The following is a 16,733-nucleotide window of genomic DNA, read 5'->3' as shown; positions in this document are numbered from 1 at the left end:
TGATGGTGCAAAACCAGAAAACAGATTAATTCAGTAACCAAGTTAAGTGTGTTTTGCAAAGTTAGCCTCTGCTCAATGGGGAATGTGAATGTTTTCACACAGCAGTTCTTGGAATGAAGAGCCACCTTTGTGAGATGGGCGGCCATATAAATTTGATACATAAATAAATGAATACAAACCTGGGTTTTTTTTAATCAGTGAAGGCTGTGGCTGTTTCCATGACATACATACCTATGACTAAACTATGTTTTACTGAAGGAACCCAATTGACTGAGTTCATGTAGGCTAAAATGTAGTTAAGTAACTTATGGTTCCTTGTGATATAGGAACACACCCTATTTTTGAAGGCAGCTTTCTCCTTAAGGCCCTTTAGATGTATGGAATAGACATATATTTCCAAAAGTGTATGCCAGCCCCTCCCAAATGGTTCTCAGCTTACAATATATATATAGAACTAGTAAAAATATTTTAAAATCAGCAGAATCAAAGGCCAGTGTACCCTGTTGTAGGAAGGGAGTTCAGGGATTTTAAGATGTTTTAAGCATCTGTATGGCTAAAGGTATCTTGGCAAATAGCAGCAGCTGCCGTAATGTGAATTATCTTGAAAAACCAGGGGAGCCCTTTGGACAGTGTTTGATGGGTGGACTTCAATTCCCAGAATTCCCCAGCCTGCTAGGGAATTCTGGGAATTGAAGTCCACCCATCGTGGCCAAGGTTCAAAAACACTGACTCGGGATAACTTTTGCACTGCAAGCAGGAAAAAGGACATGGATTTATTATTCATTCATTAAGTCCCTGGCTGTCCAATTCTTGCCCTTAAAACCCTGCCCGCCCCTGCAGAAAATGACATAATTGGCCCCGCCCACGCCAGGGAGACCCCGGGAACCCCTGAAGCGCTGCTGGGGGTCGCACGTGGGGCCCGGGCGGGCAAGGATGCTTCCCTTGCACTCTGTACACGCCCAGAGGCACCTTATGAAAAGGAACAAGGCGGGGCGTCGCTCCTCTCTCTCTCCTCCCGCCCACGTGGGTGACTCCTCCCCTTCTGCCCATTCCCAGCCCAAGATGGCCGCCGGCCGCCACGTTCCGTGACAGCTGCGACGCCAAGCGTCTGCCCCTCACCAAGATGGCCGCCCAAGGAAAGGAAAGCCTTCCCCCCCCCCGTTCCAGCAAGAAAGATGGTGCCTTCCGCTTCGTCGCCCAGGGTTCGGAGGCAGGTCGGTAGGTCAGGGACGCCCGGATGTGGGTTGGCGCTGCTCTCTCTGGGTAGGAGGCGCCGGTTGCCCGGATGTTCCTGTTGCTGCGGCGGCGGCGGCGGCCGTGGTTGGGTCGTAGCCGCGGGGCGCGGAGCGGATGGGCCCAGCATGGCTGCCCCGGCGGCCCTGAGGAGAAAGTGAGAGCGGGCGGGAGAGCGGCCGGCCGCGGCCCTAGAGGGCAGGGGGTGGGAGGAGCGTGAGGCCTAATTTGGGGGGGGGCGCCTGAGGAGGGGAGGGGAGGGGAGGGGAGGGGAGGGGGCGGCCCCGACCCCGCCGCCCCTGCCGCCCCTGCCGCCCCTTGGCCGGGGGGAGGCACTCCTCGGGGTGGGGGGAGCGGTGGGCCCCCAGTTGGCCGGGGGAGCGGTGGGGGGACCCCGGCCCATAGGAGGGAGGGGGCCGGTCCCCTCTCAGTTGGGAAGGGGGAGTTCTGCCCCCCATGAAGTTGCCCCTGTCTTGAGGGGCGGGGCGGGGCGTCTGCGCTTCAGCTGCTCCCCCGGGGAGGGGCTGCGGGGCCAGACCGCCCCGGCCCTGCCCCGCTCCCAGCTGGGCCCGGGGCTGCTCCGGGCTGGGGGGAGCGCGCAGGCGCCCCCCCGTCGGTCGCTGCCCCTCCGTCCCTGCCGCGGGGGGGGCGAGGGGCCAGGCGAAGAGGCGGCTGTGTCGGGGGGGGGCGCGGGCCGGCTCTTTTCTTCCAGGGGCCCCTTCTCTGGCCCCGAATAAGCAAACTCCTTGGCCCCCGGACCGAAGAAGCGGAGGGTAACAGAGTGTGTGTGTGTAAATAAAAATAAAAAACGAGCATTGCTCTGGTTCCCAGGGATCGCTGAGAGAGGGAGGAAAGTAATCACTATGCCATATTTAATGGTACATCGGGTGTGCCTACTGATGGTCCCCCAGTAGGACGGCCATCCCTTGCAGCTTTAGCTGCTTGTTTGGGAAAGATTCATTTCAGTGGGCTTTAATTAAAAAAAAAATGTTGGAAATCACTTCGGGTTTAAATAACATTTCAAGGTTTGGAGAGAGAGAAGCGAAGCATCCGTATTCTGGTTGAAATACAGAGGGCGGAGGGGGGTCGAAGAGTTCTGAATATGCTTTGTGAAATATTTTTTTCCCAGTGGAAGCTGGATTCTCGCGTAGTCGACTCAGCCTCCCATCCTTCCGAGGTCGGTCAAATGAGCACCCGGCTTGCTGGGGAAGGTGACGACTGGGGAAGGCCACCCCGCTCTATAGCCTGCCAAGGAAACGTCGCGAAAGAGGCATCCCCCGAAAGGGTCAGACGTGACTCGGTGCTTGCACAGGGGACCTTTCGCCACAACCAATGCATAAGCCAACAGCTGCTTCATATTTTAAATGCAGTAGCCTCAATTGCCTTCTCCGTTGTTACCGTATTATGATCCCTTCGACTATTTTGAATGTGACAGTTATTGAAAACTTAGCCTATGTTCAGTCTGTGGAGAAGGATGCCCTTGCCTGCGATCAGGAGAAAGGAAGAAAAGAAAAAAAAATTCCATTGAGGTTTGCAGGATATTTTGGGGGTCCCAGTAATGTGGGATTTCTTTTTTAAAGCAAGAGAGAGATAGTGAGGGCACCTGTTTTGTGAATGGGTAGCTGTGAGGCATGCATTGTTAGGAGAAAAGTTACACTTTTAAGAGCCACACATGAAATCTATTTGCCAGGGTTTTTTTTTTGGTTCCATTTAAAAAATGATAATGTAAAAATTCATATATTCATACCTGGTCCTTTGTGCCCTGCTGTTTGTGCAAGGTTGGATCTAAATATGGCCAAGTGAGAATCTTGGGGAATAAGAGACATAAGGTTAGTGTGCCACTGTTGTGAACTATCTCAGGTGCTGCCATGACATAGGTGGTGATTCACTCCCTTCTGTTGCTTATCAACATAAGTAGAGCAAAATGCTGCCTGCCTTCCTGTTGACTGACCTGCCCTTTTGTGGGAGACAGACTGAGTTTTTGGAACTGTTGAGGAGTAAGCCTCTGACAGGAGGTCTCTCGATACCTCTGAGGGAGGCTTTTAAATAACACTCGATCACCTTAACTGAAGCAAGTGAAATGAAGTTGTAGCTTGCTGTAGGTTTCATGCGCATATTTAAAGACAGACATGTTTAGTGAAATGAGAGCTGTGGGCACTTGTGTTATTTTGGTGATCTCTGGCATGAACTGAAGACATTGATTGGAAAATGTATGTAGTGTATTGCAGGGTATTTTTTAACTCCCTGTTTTCAAATGCCAGCTCACTTAACGGATCTGTTACGACTTTTTGGTCTGTAAGTGTCCTTCCTCCAGTTCTCAGGATATCACTGCAAATAAACCTCTTTCTCAGATGTACGGTAAATCTTGCTAGAAGAATTGTGAAGATACACAGCATAAGAGTGGAGTGTCCTTGTTTTGTATACAAAGATGTCAGATCCATTTCATCTGGTACTTTGAAGAACAGTTGTACTTCCTTGTCAGAGAAGGGAATCTAGATTGCATATTAGCCTGGGAAGGCTGCTTGATAATAATGGCTAAGAATATGAGCTGGGCTATTATGTCAGTAATCCTGCAGGCAGGTCAGCACAATTATCTCTTATTGTGAGTGAAGGGCCTAAAACCATTTAAAGCGTTTATTTTTTACCGTTTATTTCTTTGAACTACATCACACTAATTCGTAATTTGTTCATTAAATGTATTGATTATATGGGTTCCCTTGATTTGTTTCAAGGACTCAAGGTGGCATACATACCACTCTGTCCTCCAGTTTTTCCCCTCAGCAGCCCTATGAGAGGCATTGGGCTTTGAGGGAGTGACTGGTCCCAAGTCAACAGTGGGCTTCCATGAATCTGGGTCCCCCACTCTGGGTCCATTACTTCGACCACTGCATCACACTTGCTGGGGGAGGCGAGCATGTGCAGGATGCTGCTGGCCCAGTGAATTAGCATGCAGTGAGTTTTATCTCATGTGATGGTCTGATATACTTCATTGGCTCTAGTTTCTGTATTTGTGAAAATCACTGCTATTTGTTGATGCAGATTTCTTTGAAGGCTTGTTTTTTCAAGAGTGGAAGAATCTACTAGAAAGAAATGTGAGGGATGTGCCCATCATTCAGTCAGTCACATTTTTGCTTGTTGCAGTGTTCTACTGTCATGCCACCTGCCCTGTGTAACCTGGAACAGCTTCCCCCCTGAGAACTGGAAGGCCCTGACCCTCCTGGTGTGCTGTGAAGAGGCGGCTTTTCCCCCAGGTGCTGGGCCAGGATGTCAGATGGGCCCAATATGTGTGTGGTTTGTGTTGTGAGTTTGTCATGCCCTGCCCTGGTTACTGTATTACGATTTTTTAAAATTCTGGTTTTCGTTTTGTTTACGGTGGTTTTATTATATTGTTTTCTTGTGAGTTGTTAGCCCCTCTAGAGTTTTATATGTAAGATGGGCGGCCATATACATTTTCTAAATAAATAAATAAAATCCCAGTAGATACTTCTGATCTGCAGAGGTGAGTGAGTAGCGCAGCCAGTTTCCTTCCCTTTCACGAGGGAGATGGCGGTAGTTTGTCGTTCTGCGGCTGAGGTGTGTCCCGATCACCTTAGCCGAGCAAGCAACCCTCCGACCGCTCGTGGTGATCGAGAGGTAGAGAAGGTAATATGGGACAGCCTGGGAATGGAACTGTGCCAAGCATCTTCCAAAATGGTCTGGCTTGGCAGGAGAGTGCTAACAATTTTTCACTTGGCTGAAAAGGCAGAGTTGTGTCAGAAGTCACGGTTAAATAATTGGCACGCAGTCGTCGTATCTTCTCTGGGAAAACAGATCTGGGTTTGCAACTGCAGTTATTTCAGATAAAAGCCCTTTAGCATGCTGTGTGGAATAAAATCATTGAAGTCTTCCTATTTGGGGCATTAACTGTATTCTCACTAGAATCTCTAAGGACGAAGGTAAAATTTGCGTGTATGAAGGAGCCGGATTTACCACGTGAACCTGTAAAGCCAACCTTATTGGCTGAATCAACATACAGTGCTAAGCATGACGTGGTTGGTCTGGGTTCAGTGGGATTAGCCTGAATCCAGGTGTACTTGTAGTTATTTGTTTATTTGTTGCATTTTTATCCTGCCTTTTTTCTCAAAGTGGTATACGTGGAGGTCTCCCCTAATTTTATTCCACAACAGCAGTCCTGTGAAATAGTTTGGGCTGACATTGTGACTGCCCCAAAGTCACCCACTGAGCTTCCATACCTAAGACTGGGCTTAATCTTGGTCCTGAATCAATGCAGTACTTCATCCCAGCCTATGATCTGAGGCTTATATACTGTAGACGAAAAACGTGGATAGTTCATGAAACCATGATTAAACATGACATACCATGATGTGTGAATGTATATCTAACGTACATTGGCTATCTACAAGTGGCTTTCTGAGGTTCTTTAACCAGGTGTACAAGAGTTGAACCTGGGACTTCCTTTGCGCAAAACTGTGGGCCAGTGAGGTTGGGAGTTACTCCCTGATCCTTTGGTTTGCTAAACCTTACAATTTCTCCGCTTTCTTACTTGATGTGGGACAAGATATTCTTCCTTATTGACAGTCTTACTGCTTTCTTTCCTTCTTATCTTTTCCTTCTTTCCTAGTTTGGATCTTTCAGATATTCAGGCCCCTTTTTTGTACCGAAGGCTACTTGAATTGCAGCAGTTCATGTCCTCAGTTCAGATGCTGCCTTTGAAGACAGTGCTGTTTGCAAACACCTTGGACATGTGATTTTTCTGGAAGGACACCCAAAGTACTTCCAAAGATGCTGTGTGAATGCAGCCATTGAATGTTTGCTGACACAGCTATCATAGATTGGGTACTTACCAGGAAGGAATGCACTTGGAACCTGCTCCCAGTTTGCTGCTACATCCTGTGTGAAATGGTTGCGCAGGCTTGTTTCACAATGTTCTCGGGGGGTTCTATGGCCTGGAATTCTTGCTTGTATATTTTCAGTCAAAAATATCCCTAACAAGTTTTGAACAAAAATATTATTTTTCTGTTCCCTCCCTCTCTCGCCCCAAACATATTTTTAAACATACTCCTTAGTTTAGCACATCAGTTGGGCCTTCCTCCAAGAAAAATTGTTATAAAAGGATCTCATTTTAATTGTATTCAAAATGCTCCCATGCATAACAGAAAAAGCTTTCTGGGGTTGGCTTTTCCCTAAGTCCACCTTACCAACTTGGTTGCTGCTTCTGTTACATTAGTACCGGAGTCCAAAGCCTTTGGGAAGCTTGGTTCCAGCCTTCCTTAGGCCACAAGCTAAACCCACCAGGCCAGCTGCATTTATATTGCGGTACAATATGTGAACCCAATTTGTGGCACCAAGCTGAAGCTCCCTTCAGAAAAAGGAAGAGGTGTGTTTTGTGTCCCACCTGAATAGATGAAACTGTATCCTAGCCCTGTGAAGGCGCTCTTTAAGTTCTGGTCCAAGCAAGTCTCTCACAGCAGCTTCGAACCGAGGGAACAGCTGAAGTGTGTGTGGCCTCCAATTGGTTGGCCCACGTGGATTTCCGCCAGCCATAGAAGTTCCCTGCAGTGATCGCTTGGCACCTGTGCAGTGCAAAGTTGTCGAGGTCCGGTTTCTGCAGCAATCCTGAAGGTTTCATTCAAAAATGCAGATCCCAAATATTGGCTATTGCTCTGCTTAGCTACCCCCTGCCTGCAGTGATGGACGGGGCAAGCCGCTGTCTCTTAGCTTACGGGTAGGGAACTGGGTTACAGGTTCAGAGCAAAAGTAAAGGAATACCTTGGTCAAATAATATGCCTTGTCAGATTATAGAATTTGCTGCCTCTGTGTATGCTGGCAACTTGTTTGGAGGGCTTTGTAGCTGGCCTAGGCAAAGCCATCAAGGGCGGATAATCGTCTCTTCTGACTTACCCCCGTTCAGCATAAATTGCTGCATAAAGGGCTCCCCTCCGATCAGAGCACAGGGGGCTGGACAGAACTTGCTTTTCTCTCTTTCAGTGCCCCCGTTGAAGGAGACACCCTGCCCCCTCAGTTCCCGTGGATGCTGGGCGGCCGAGGCCGGTTCTCGCAGGCACGCAAGATGGCAACCTTGAAACGGAGTCACCAGCAAGCCTGGCCGGAGGAGGAGGGGGACCGGGAACACGGCCTCTACAGCTTGCATCGCATGTTTGACATTGTGGGTACCCACCTGACCCACCGCGATGTCCGAGTGCTGTCTTTCCTTTTCGTGGACGTCATCGACGACTATGAAAGGGGCATGATCCGCAGTGGGCGGGACTTCCTCCTGGCACTAGAGAGACAGGGCCGCTGTGACGAGACCAACTTCCGCCAGGTGCTACAGCTGTTGAGGATTATCACCCGCCATGATTTGTTGCCCTATGTCACTTTGAAGAGGAGGAAGGCTGGTAGGTCACCTCTGGCTCGGCTTTTTAAGGGGGGTGTACGTAGAGCTGCTCCGTTAGCTTGAGGCTGTGTGCTGGGCTTAGAACAGGCCAGCCCAAAGGCCTCTGTACGTTTTCCAGGTGTGCTCAAATAAAGTCCTGGGAAGCTTCCAAGCAAAGGATGAGGCTTCCTTTCCCTTGGGGATGTTTTTCCCCAGAATGTATAATGCCTAAATTGCCTCTGAATATGGGGATTACACGTCGCTGTCCAAAACAAGGCCTGGAAATGGGGATGTCACTCCCCAAGCTTAAACAGTCAGACGTGGACTGCTTTTGTTGTATTATTTTACTGCTCTTTCTTCATATGCACTCTTGAATGCATGGGGAGAACGAACACTCTCTTTCAGATTTAATCCTCGCTGTAATCTTGTTAGATAGGCTAATCCTAAAGGCCACCAGTGAGCATTACAGCTTTGAACTGAGTTCCCCCCAATCACTAAACCATTGATGAAGATTTCTGTGCCTGCTGGGCCAGTGCTTCGCAGGGTGGCCGAACTGGCCCCTGCACGGGGCTGGGTTGGAGGGCACTGCAAACAAATGACTGTGTAGCAATAGAAAAGTTATCATGCAACTTCCACCAGTGACATCTTTGGGATATTTAACTGCGTTAGGCAAGTCACCTGTCTGATCTGTCAGCTGTAGGTCAGCCAGGCTGCTTCTAAGGAACTTATAAAAATAAAATGTGAAATTTGGGCTATTGCCCCATCCCTTGTTAGAAATGCTTTCTTGGATGTCCTGCTTAATAGACATTTGCTCCATTTTTGCAGTTTAAAGCTTTGATAAAATGACAAGGAACAGCAGTGGCTCTGGCAATCGGAACCTCTTCAGAAGCCTGCTGTCTTCAGACAAGGAGCTGGGGGTGCCTGCTTGCATCCACAGATCTGATTTTTTTTAGTGGAATTTAAAACTAGCTTCTCTTTCTCTCCTTTGGGAGAAACCTCATGATTGTGTTTCAGGAAGGTGAAAGGTCCCCTGCGCAAGCACCGAGTCACGTCTGACCCTTTGGGGGGATGCCGCTTTTGCGACGTTTCCTTGGCAGACTATAGAGCAGGGTGGCTTGCCATTGCCTTCCCCAGTCGTCACCTTCCCCAGCAAGCTGGGTGCTCATTTCCCGACCTCAGAAGGGTGGAAGGCTGAGTCGACCTGAGCCGGCCACCTGAGAGAGAATCCAGCTTCTGCTGGGGTCGAGCTCGGGTCGTGGGGAGAGTTTCGGTTGCAATACTGCCTACCGCTCTGCACCACACGAGGCTGTTGTTTCAGGAAGACATCATAATGCATACAGCTTTAGCATGATGTTTCAAGAAGACATCGTGCTAAAGCTGTATGCATTATGTTATTTTAAGGCCTCCAAATCTATTTCAAATTATTGATTGTGTTGCTGACAACTCTTCTTTCACATGTCTTCCTTTCTTCCTCTTCAGTGTGTCCAGATCTTGTAGATAAGTATCTTGAAGAGACTTCCATTCGCTATGTGACACCGCGGGCCCATAGCAATACAGAGCATGTTCCGGTCCACCAACAAAAATCTGGTGAGATTTCACAGATGTCTTCACCTTCAAAAGCTGTGTGCTATAATGTTTGTACTTTGAGCCCCTCATGCTTTGGTGTGGCATCTTGGCCCACAAGTCACCTTCCAGACAACTTTTGTGCCTAGCTTCTGTCTCCCACAGGAACTTGATTGGTATGCCTGGATCATGCCCAAGCAGCAGTTAAATTTTGGGGTGGGAAGGGTCTTTCAGAACTTGGGATACAGCAAGCCAACAGGGGTGGCTATATTTCTGTGTTCTAGTCCTCACAGAGGGTGAAGATAGCCTGAAGAACAGAAGCTTTCTGAAGAACTTGAATATGAGGGCCGGGCTTCCAGTGACAAGCCGTTAAGACCAAGATTCCATTGACTCTTATCTTCCTTAGCTTCTGAAATGCAAAGTCTAGGATGTTAACTTGCAGCGTATTTACTATTTAATAAATTCCATCTCCAAGGAACTCAAAGTAGAATGTTAGATAAACTGACCCAAGGATAATTGGGCATGGTAACCTACATCCTCATCATCCTGAAGTTAAGTCACTGCAGAGTGTTTTACATGGTCTGCTTTTGAAGACAATTCGGAGCTGCGGGTAGTGGGTGAGAGTGGTCGCTGAAACATTTGGAAAGCCAAGTGTTGCTTTTCTGTTTTGTGGATCCTTCAGAGAGCCCAGGCTTGGACCATTTAGGGCAGAGGTGGCCAGTGCTGTGGCCCTCTAGTGCTCCTGAGTTCCTTTACCAACGAGCATGACTAGATCATAAATGTTGCCCATGTAGTCTTACTATACTCTAGAGACTACGGCGTTTATCGTGATACGCATTTTTATGGACTTCGTTGTATGTTTTTTTTCTGGGATAGAAGCATATGTAATGCTGTATGTAATATACATCTTTGATTAACAATTTGTGGAGGAAGTTAAGGGAAAGTAAATTATAGAGGGTCTTGAAAGGAATACTTTCCTATCGATGATTTCCACTCACAAAACAGTTGTTAGGTATGATACAGGCATTCTTGCAATCTGTGCACATGCTGTGAAAAAATTCTCTCCTGTAGCCACACGGCACAGAATTAAACCTCTTGATAAAGTATTACTGAGTTTCAGATGCTGCAGAATTACAATTCCTAACATCCCTTCCCGTTGCACCTGCTGCCTGAGGCTGCTTGAATTTGGTTGCTCTGTGGGCCCGCACAGTCCCTACCTCTGGCCTTTTTCTTCTGCATAGAATGCAGTGAGGCGCTGCTGACACGTGGCGGCAGATGTAAATCACATTGCTGGAGATACAGAGAACGAACCCCAATTTAGTGAACAAAAATTAATTTGGTCCTGTAATGTTCTTGCAATACCACATTTACTCAGAAGAAAGGCAACACAGAGGAAAAGTGTGTGTGTGTATGTGTGTGTATGCGCATACACAGAAATGCAGCATTGTTGAATTCTTGGGCAATGCCCAGTGTCCCCATCTCAAATCCCCATTTAGGGTTGTGAACTCCAGAGGAATACAACCCTTCTGACTGTTAATAAAATGTGTGTCTGATACACTTGTGTATATGCTTGCTGGAAGCCACACTCCAAAAAGGGGCAGGGGCGGGCCATAAAAAGTATATTAATTGCATGCATAACCTATAAAATTAAGTATCCCATTCATAAAACACTGTAAATTGATTCTCTGTCTTTGATGAGAAAAGATTTGGGAACCATTTAGGACTATCCATAATCCTGTTTCACTTCATCTAAACACTATTAATAGGTAAAGAGCTTTGGGTTAAGCAAATAATACGCAAAGCAACATACTCTGTGATTCATTCCGCTAGTACTCAGTGTCTTCGTTGGCCAAAGTACGGGAAGCCCAGGGCTACCTGGTGCTCTTAAGGGGGTAAATTGGATCATTTGTCAGCGGGACGACAATCAGATATAGGTTTGAGGGACCTTCCCTATAAAAAAACCCTCACACGTTGGTTGCCACTCTTGGAGCCTGTTCGTCAAGTTTGTGGAAGTAAATGGTGCCCCAATCAAAAGAGAGCTCTGCAGACCTCAGGAAAAGGTTGCCAGTGCGCATGAGGCTGGAAGGGGCTACAAACCATTGCCAGGGACAGCCTCCACTGAACACCATCGTTACTCTTCCCACCAACGGTCGCCCAGTGGAACCATCTCAAGAACAAGGCATGTGATACGCCGGAGATCTCGAAGCATGCCACAGTGATGGCAGAAGATCTGCAGACCAGTCTTGCACTGTCTAATTTCAGGGTCCATGAGTCCAGCATGAGGAGAAGAGTGGTGCCCATGGGAGGACATCAAGGAGGAAAGTCTTCTAGTCCAGGAAGCACACTGCTTCCATCTCAAGCTTGCCGGAGAACACCGGGATGATCCAGCAGCTGTTGGAGCCATGAGGGATGAGCCAACTTTGAACTTTGTGGCTTTAACGAGAAATGCTACGCTTGGAGAAAACCAACGTGCATTCGTCCCAACAGAAGAAGTGCTCCTTCCAGCCGTGAAGCAGGCAGCGGGAACATCCTAATCTGGGGTTTCTTTGCAGCCTCGGAACCTGGATGGCCCCCATCCTTGAGGAACAGTGGATTCTGGATTGTACGGGCAGGTTTCACAGGAGGATGTCCGGGTGTCTGTCCATGAGTTGAAACTTAGCATGACAACCTTCCTGAGCACACAAGCAAATTCACAACAGAAGGGTTGAAGCAAAGAAAATTTGCGCTTGGAAACGGCTGAGTTAAACTCCTGGTCTTAACCCAGCTGAAACGCTGGGGCCTGAGCTGAAGAGAGCGGCCTGTGCGAGGCGGGCGGCCCCCCAGTATCTGCTGAGCTGAAGCTGTTTCGTAAAGAGGAATGAGCCAAAACGTCTCCAGGTTGATGTGCAGGGTTGACCAACAAGTAGAGGAAAGCTGTGGTTGATGTCTTCCCTCCAAAAAGAGGTGGTGCCATCAGTTACTGAAATCTAAAGTTTTGCATACTTTTCTTGGCAGTGACAGTGTTGGTTCAGCGTGTTCACTAAAGATCTGGCATTGTACACGTGTTGTGTGTTGTTCATTTAACCAGAATTTGTCTATTAATAGGACTTAGATGAAGCTCTGATTGTATTAGGTCACAGTATTAGAGCATTACAGCAGCTCTAAAGGGTTCGCCTGTTTTCTATCATTGCTATATGCCAGTGTTTCTGAACCTTGGCCACTTGAAGATGGGTGGACTTCAATTCCCAGAATTCCCCAGCCAGCCCAACCCTAACCCTTGCTGGCTGGGGAATTCTGGGAGTTGAAGTCCACCCATCTTCAAGTGGCCAAGGTTCAGAAACACTGCTATATGCCAATCATTCTGTCATGGACTACTCCCATGCAGAGAAAACTTCCTTTCAGCTGAAATAGCAAAACAAAAAGGGGCGGGGAGGGGAGAAGAAGGGAAAACAGTACTGGGAAGAAAGAGAATGGGAAGGAATAAAGTTGGATGGAGGCAAGATGAAAGAACAAGGTGACTGAACAGGGGTGAGAAATCTAATTTAGGTGTTACAGAGGGGTTAAATTCTGCATGCAAACAGGTCCTCCAAAGTAGGTGTCCACAGTCGTCAGGAATGAGATCTGCCCAGTTTAGAGGTAAATATTTAAGAAATAAAACCCTGGCTGCTTCTGGGTAAATCTGGTAGATGTTGGGACAGACTTGACCTTAGGTTCCTGTGTCCCTCTCCCCTTTCTCTGGCATGGTCTGTTGGCGTTGTCACACAGCAGTTTTATGTCGGGTGGATATCCAGAGGCAAGACTTGCCACCCAGTGCTCTTAAGAAGAAAACGTTGAAGATGGCTAGGGATCGCTGGCTCTGGGTTCCAGTGACTTTAGCCGAGAAATCGTGGGCGATGGTGGTGATGGGAGAATTAGATTGTTCTGGCATCCAATTTTGATTTCTTCATGGGTGGGTGCTACAGATTGAGGTGTGCTTGATTGAAATCCCCTGCATGGGTGTTTCTGAAGGCAGACGCCTGCCCCTCCTGAGGGCCTTTTTTGCAGTTCCTGGAGTCCCCTCCAACGGCATTGCCAGATTTCAGCAACGTATTTGCCAAAACAATTTCTTGTCATTTTTAGGTAGGAAACACATGAAAACTCTGTCATAATGAGTTCCCTTTAAAAAAAACCAAAACCCAGTATACAAGAAATGTGAACAGGAAAATCTAATCTTTGCCTCTATGAATTGTAATGTTTGTGGGAATGCCCTTGGGAGACAGGAGGAAGAGCCGCAGACTGGACAACTGGCATGTAAAAGGTATCTCAGCCCACCAAAGGCGGGAGGGCTTGGGAAGCATCTCAGAAGGGACCCTCCTTAGTTTTCCGGAGAGTAAAAGGAAAGGAGGGGAGAAATACTTTCAGTTTGCAAAATTCTGTTGTTGTAATCTTGAAATAAGGGTGGAGCTAGTGTTCATTATCCTGCTGCTTGTCTGGACCACCCCGAAGGGCTAACGTGAATGAATATCCTCACGTCATTGCATTGTCCACTGCTTGTCCTTGCTCCCTCCGCCAATAAAAACTGAGTGTGCTTCTCATGTGCCTTTACAAATATTGCCTCTTGCAAGGTGGTCCCGTGTGAAAGCTGGAAGCAAGTCGCGGTTGGCAGGCTCCAGTGTAAGGCCCTGTGTGCGTGCTTAGGTAGCTCGGCTGTAGTGTCACGGAGCGGGCTGTCCTAGATCAGCAAAAACCGTTGATCTTTGTGGAACTTTGCTGGATTTCCTTTTCCCACGATGATCTCAAGCTTTCTCAGATACCTGAGACGCCATAACGTGAGGATCCCCAACACCTATAGAAATTCCCTTGGACCCCAGTCCTATTATGGCGTTTACTTTTAAGATTCTCTTAATTAAAAAACCTGGCATGTTGGCAGCGTTGCTGGGGGAGTGCTCCTGGCATGCTCTCAAATCCCAAGCACGCCTGCTGGCCCCAAACAGCAGGGGACTCCTCCAGGGCCCCAAAGTGTCCCCTGCATTCGAATGGGCAGTGAGAGCAACCTGCTCCAAGGCACCCAGCCTTCCCGAAGAAGCGGGGCCTTATTCTTTGCAGGTTGGAAAATCCTGGAAGAAAATTTCCAAAGAGCGGCTCCAAAGGGCAGGGTGAAAATCCAGGCACTCCTCCTGGTATCCAGAAAAGCCTCCCTCTTTTTGTTCTTGGAATTAGTTTCGGTGCACTCTTATGGGATGTTTTTAAATTGCCCCGACAGTCCCACGCAGTTGATTATTCAGCAGGAAGGATGTACAAAATTAATGTATTTGATTTCCATCCTGCCTTTATTTTTGCAGCTCAAGGCTGCATACCTACCTAATGCTCCCTGTCCTGTTTTCCCCACAAGAACAACAGCCCTGTGAGGTGGGTCAGGCTGAGAGTGGGGGGCTGGCCCAGAGTCACCCAGACGGCTCCCACCCGTTTGGGAGGACCATCTCCCAGTTTCCGCTCCAGCGCCTTAACCGTAAAACCAGCCTGGCTCGCTCAGTTTTTGTGTCACCCAAGGAAATCACGGGCTTGCTTTCTGAACTCTGCTGTTCGTGTTCCACAGTGCCTCCCCACCATCCGCTGGTCTGCTGCTCATCTTCGGGCCCCCAGATCTGCACCAAGAGGTCTGGCCGGGGAAGGGCCCTGCTCGGTAACCAGCGGAAAAGGAGGAAGTCGGTGACGCCGGACCCGAAGGACAAACAGACCTGCGGTGAGTTCCGACAACCGCCCGGTGCGCACTCTTGGCGCTCAGCTCGTTTCCACAGCATCCACGCGTCTCCCCAGATGACGGGAATCCTGGTGTGGGGGCAGGGTAGGGGTCGCCGTCAGCAGATTGTTGCGCCTCCCGAGACTCGGGGCCAGCCCGCAGCAGAAGCCCCTCCCTGGGTTCTCAAAGCCAAAACAGTGCTTGCGGAAGCCCCATGGCTTCCCAGCGGAGAAGATGTGGCTTTTGAGATACTGGCGGTGTTCGAGGCACATGCTAGGTCAGATCCAAATGAGGTCGGGTCATCCTTGTCTGAGCCGGTTGTGTGAACCAGCCATCCCATTAAGACCCAATAGGGTTATTTCGTGTTTTGTTCCTGGTTTATGGCATGGCACGTTGTGGGCATCCACTCACAGGTTGCTGAGCTAGGCTGGTCTCCCTCCTTCCCTTGGCTCCTAACGTTTTCTGCCTCCCTGCTGAGACGCATTTCGCCCCTTCTCTGCCTCCCGAGCTGTGCTGGGCTTGGAATTATCCCACAGTAATTCCCATTCCGAGATGCTTAGCGACAGCTAAAAGGGCTTTGGCTGTTCTGCACCGTCAGCTGCCGGTAACGTGCTTGCTGGTGTTTCCCTCCCAGATATCCGCCTTCGAGTCCGAGCAGAATATTGCCAGCACGAGACTGCCCTGGAGGGGAATGTCTTCTCTAACAAGCAGGACCCCCTCGAGCGTCAGTTTGAACGTTTCAGCCAAGCCAACACGATCTTGAAATCCCGGGATCTGGGCTCCATCATCTGTGACATAAAGTTCTCGGAGCTGACGTACCTTGATGCCTTCTGGCGCGATTACATCAACGGCTCCTTGCTGGAGGCCCTGAAGGGGGTCTTCATCACAGACTCGCTCAAACAAGCCGTCGGCCACGAGGCCATCAAACTCCTCGTCAACGTGGACGAAGAGGATTACGAGGTGGGCCGACAGAAACTCCTGAGGAACTTGATGCTCCAGACGGCTCCTTGAACCCTGGTGGTGGATAACTATTTTTTTTTCCTTCCCCCTCGCCTCGGGCTCTCCTTCGGATGGATTTTTTTGCAGAGTTCTTTTCCTTAAAAAAGAAGAAAAAAGAAAAAAAGAGGAAAAAAATCCCAAAGGAATGAAACCCGTCATGTACTGAATAAGTGTGAGAGCTGTTTCAGTGTGAGGCTAAGTGCTATGCTTGGTTTTTCTTTTTCCCCCAGTTGGGAACTGAAGATGGGAAGCCGGGAGATTCGAGGAGGCCCGTCCCGCGCTCCCGCCTCCGGAAGAGCCCGTTTTCTTGGGCTAGCTGAGCATCCTCGGCCGCCGAGAGGGGCTCGCGAGGTCTGCGGTTCTCCCTTATCGCGTCATCTCTTGTGCTGTCCAACCTCTGTTGTTTTGGTATTGTCTCCACGAGTCCGGCTGCCCGTTGCCCCCTCCGGAAAAAGCCCGACACGAGGGTGGCGAGGCCCCGAAGGCAGGCCCTTACCTTGTCTCTTCGTATTAAAGAAGCCGTTCTTGTGAAAGGGCTTTATCTCCTCTTCATGTCTCTCTTTGAAGCTGGGGGGGCAGGGGAAGGGAAGGGAAGGGAAGGGAGCACTGGGCCGTCTCGGGGTGGGAGGCAAGAGCGCAATTGCTCCCCACCTGGTTTTCTTTTTTTTTTTCCCAGTGAGCTGCCCCCAGTATGTAGCAGGGGTCTGAAAGCGGCGGTTTGTGTTCAGAGAAACGGTTCCACGGTGGAAGGGGCAGGATTGGGTGTGGGTGAAAGGGGCCTCGTCCGAAGGAAGTAGCTCGGCCCAGGTGGGGCCAGAGGTGTGGGTCCGAAGACGAGGAGTGGCAAGAGCTTTGAGCCCTGGCTGC

The 16,733-nt window shown here is 49.1% G+C and overlaps 2 protein-coding genes across 2 annotated transcripts in view; both read left to right on the top strand.

The window, feature by feature from the left end:
• Window positions 1-16,733, top strand: part of COPA (COPI coat complex subunit alpha) — a 307,095-nt gene that overhangs the window by 155,894 nt on the left and 134,468 nt on the right. The gene's annotated exons all lie outside the window — the stretch shown is intronic.
• On the top strand, window positions 1,264-16,402 carry DEDD (death effector domain containing). The gene is made up of 5 exons (XM_063316643.1): window positions 1,264-1,390; window positions 7,222-7,628; window positions 9,086-9,193; window positions 14,724-14,870; window positions 15,502-16,402. The coding sequence occupies exons 1-5, from the start codon at window positions 1,362-1,364 to the stop codon at window positions 15,876-15,878; spliced, it is 1,068 nt and encodes a 355-aa protein (XP_063172713.1). The 5' UTR covers window positions 1,264-1,361; the 3' UTR covers window positions 15,879-16,402.

The sequence above is a fragment of the Candoia aspera genome, chromosome 17, assembly GCF_035149785.1.
Source record: "Candoia aspera isolate rCanAsp1 chromosome 17, rCanAsp1.hap2, whole genome shotgun sequence".
NCBI classification, from domain to species: domain Eukaryota; kingdom Metazoa; phylum Chordata; class Lepidosauria; order Squamata; family Boidae; genus Candoia; species Candoia aspera.
The sequence above is the reverse complement of the archived record's forward strand: the minus strand, read 5'-3'. Positions and strand labels throughout refer to the sequence as shown.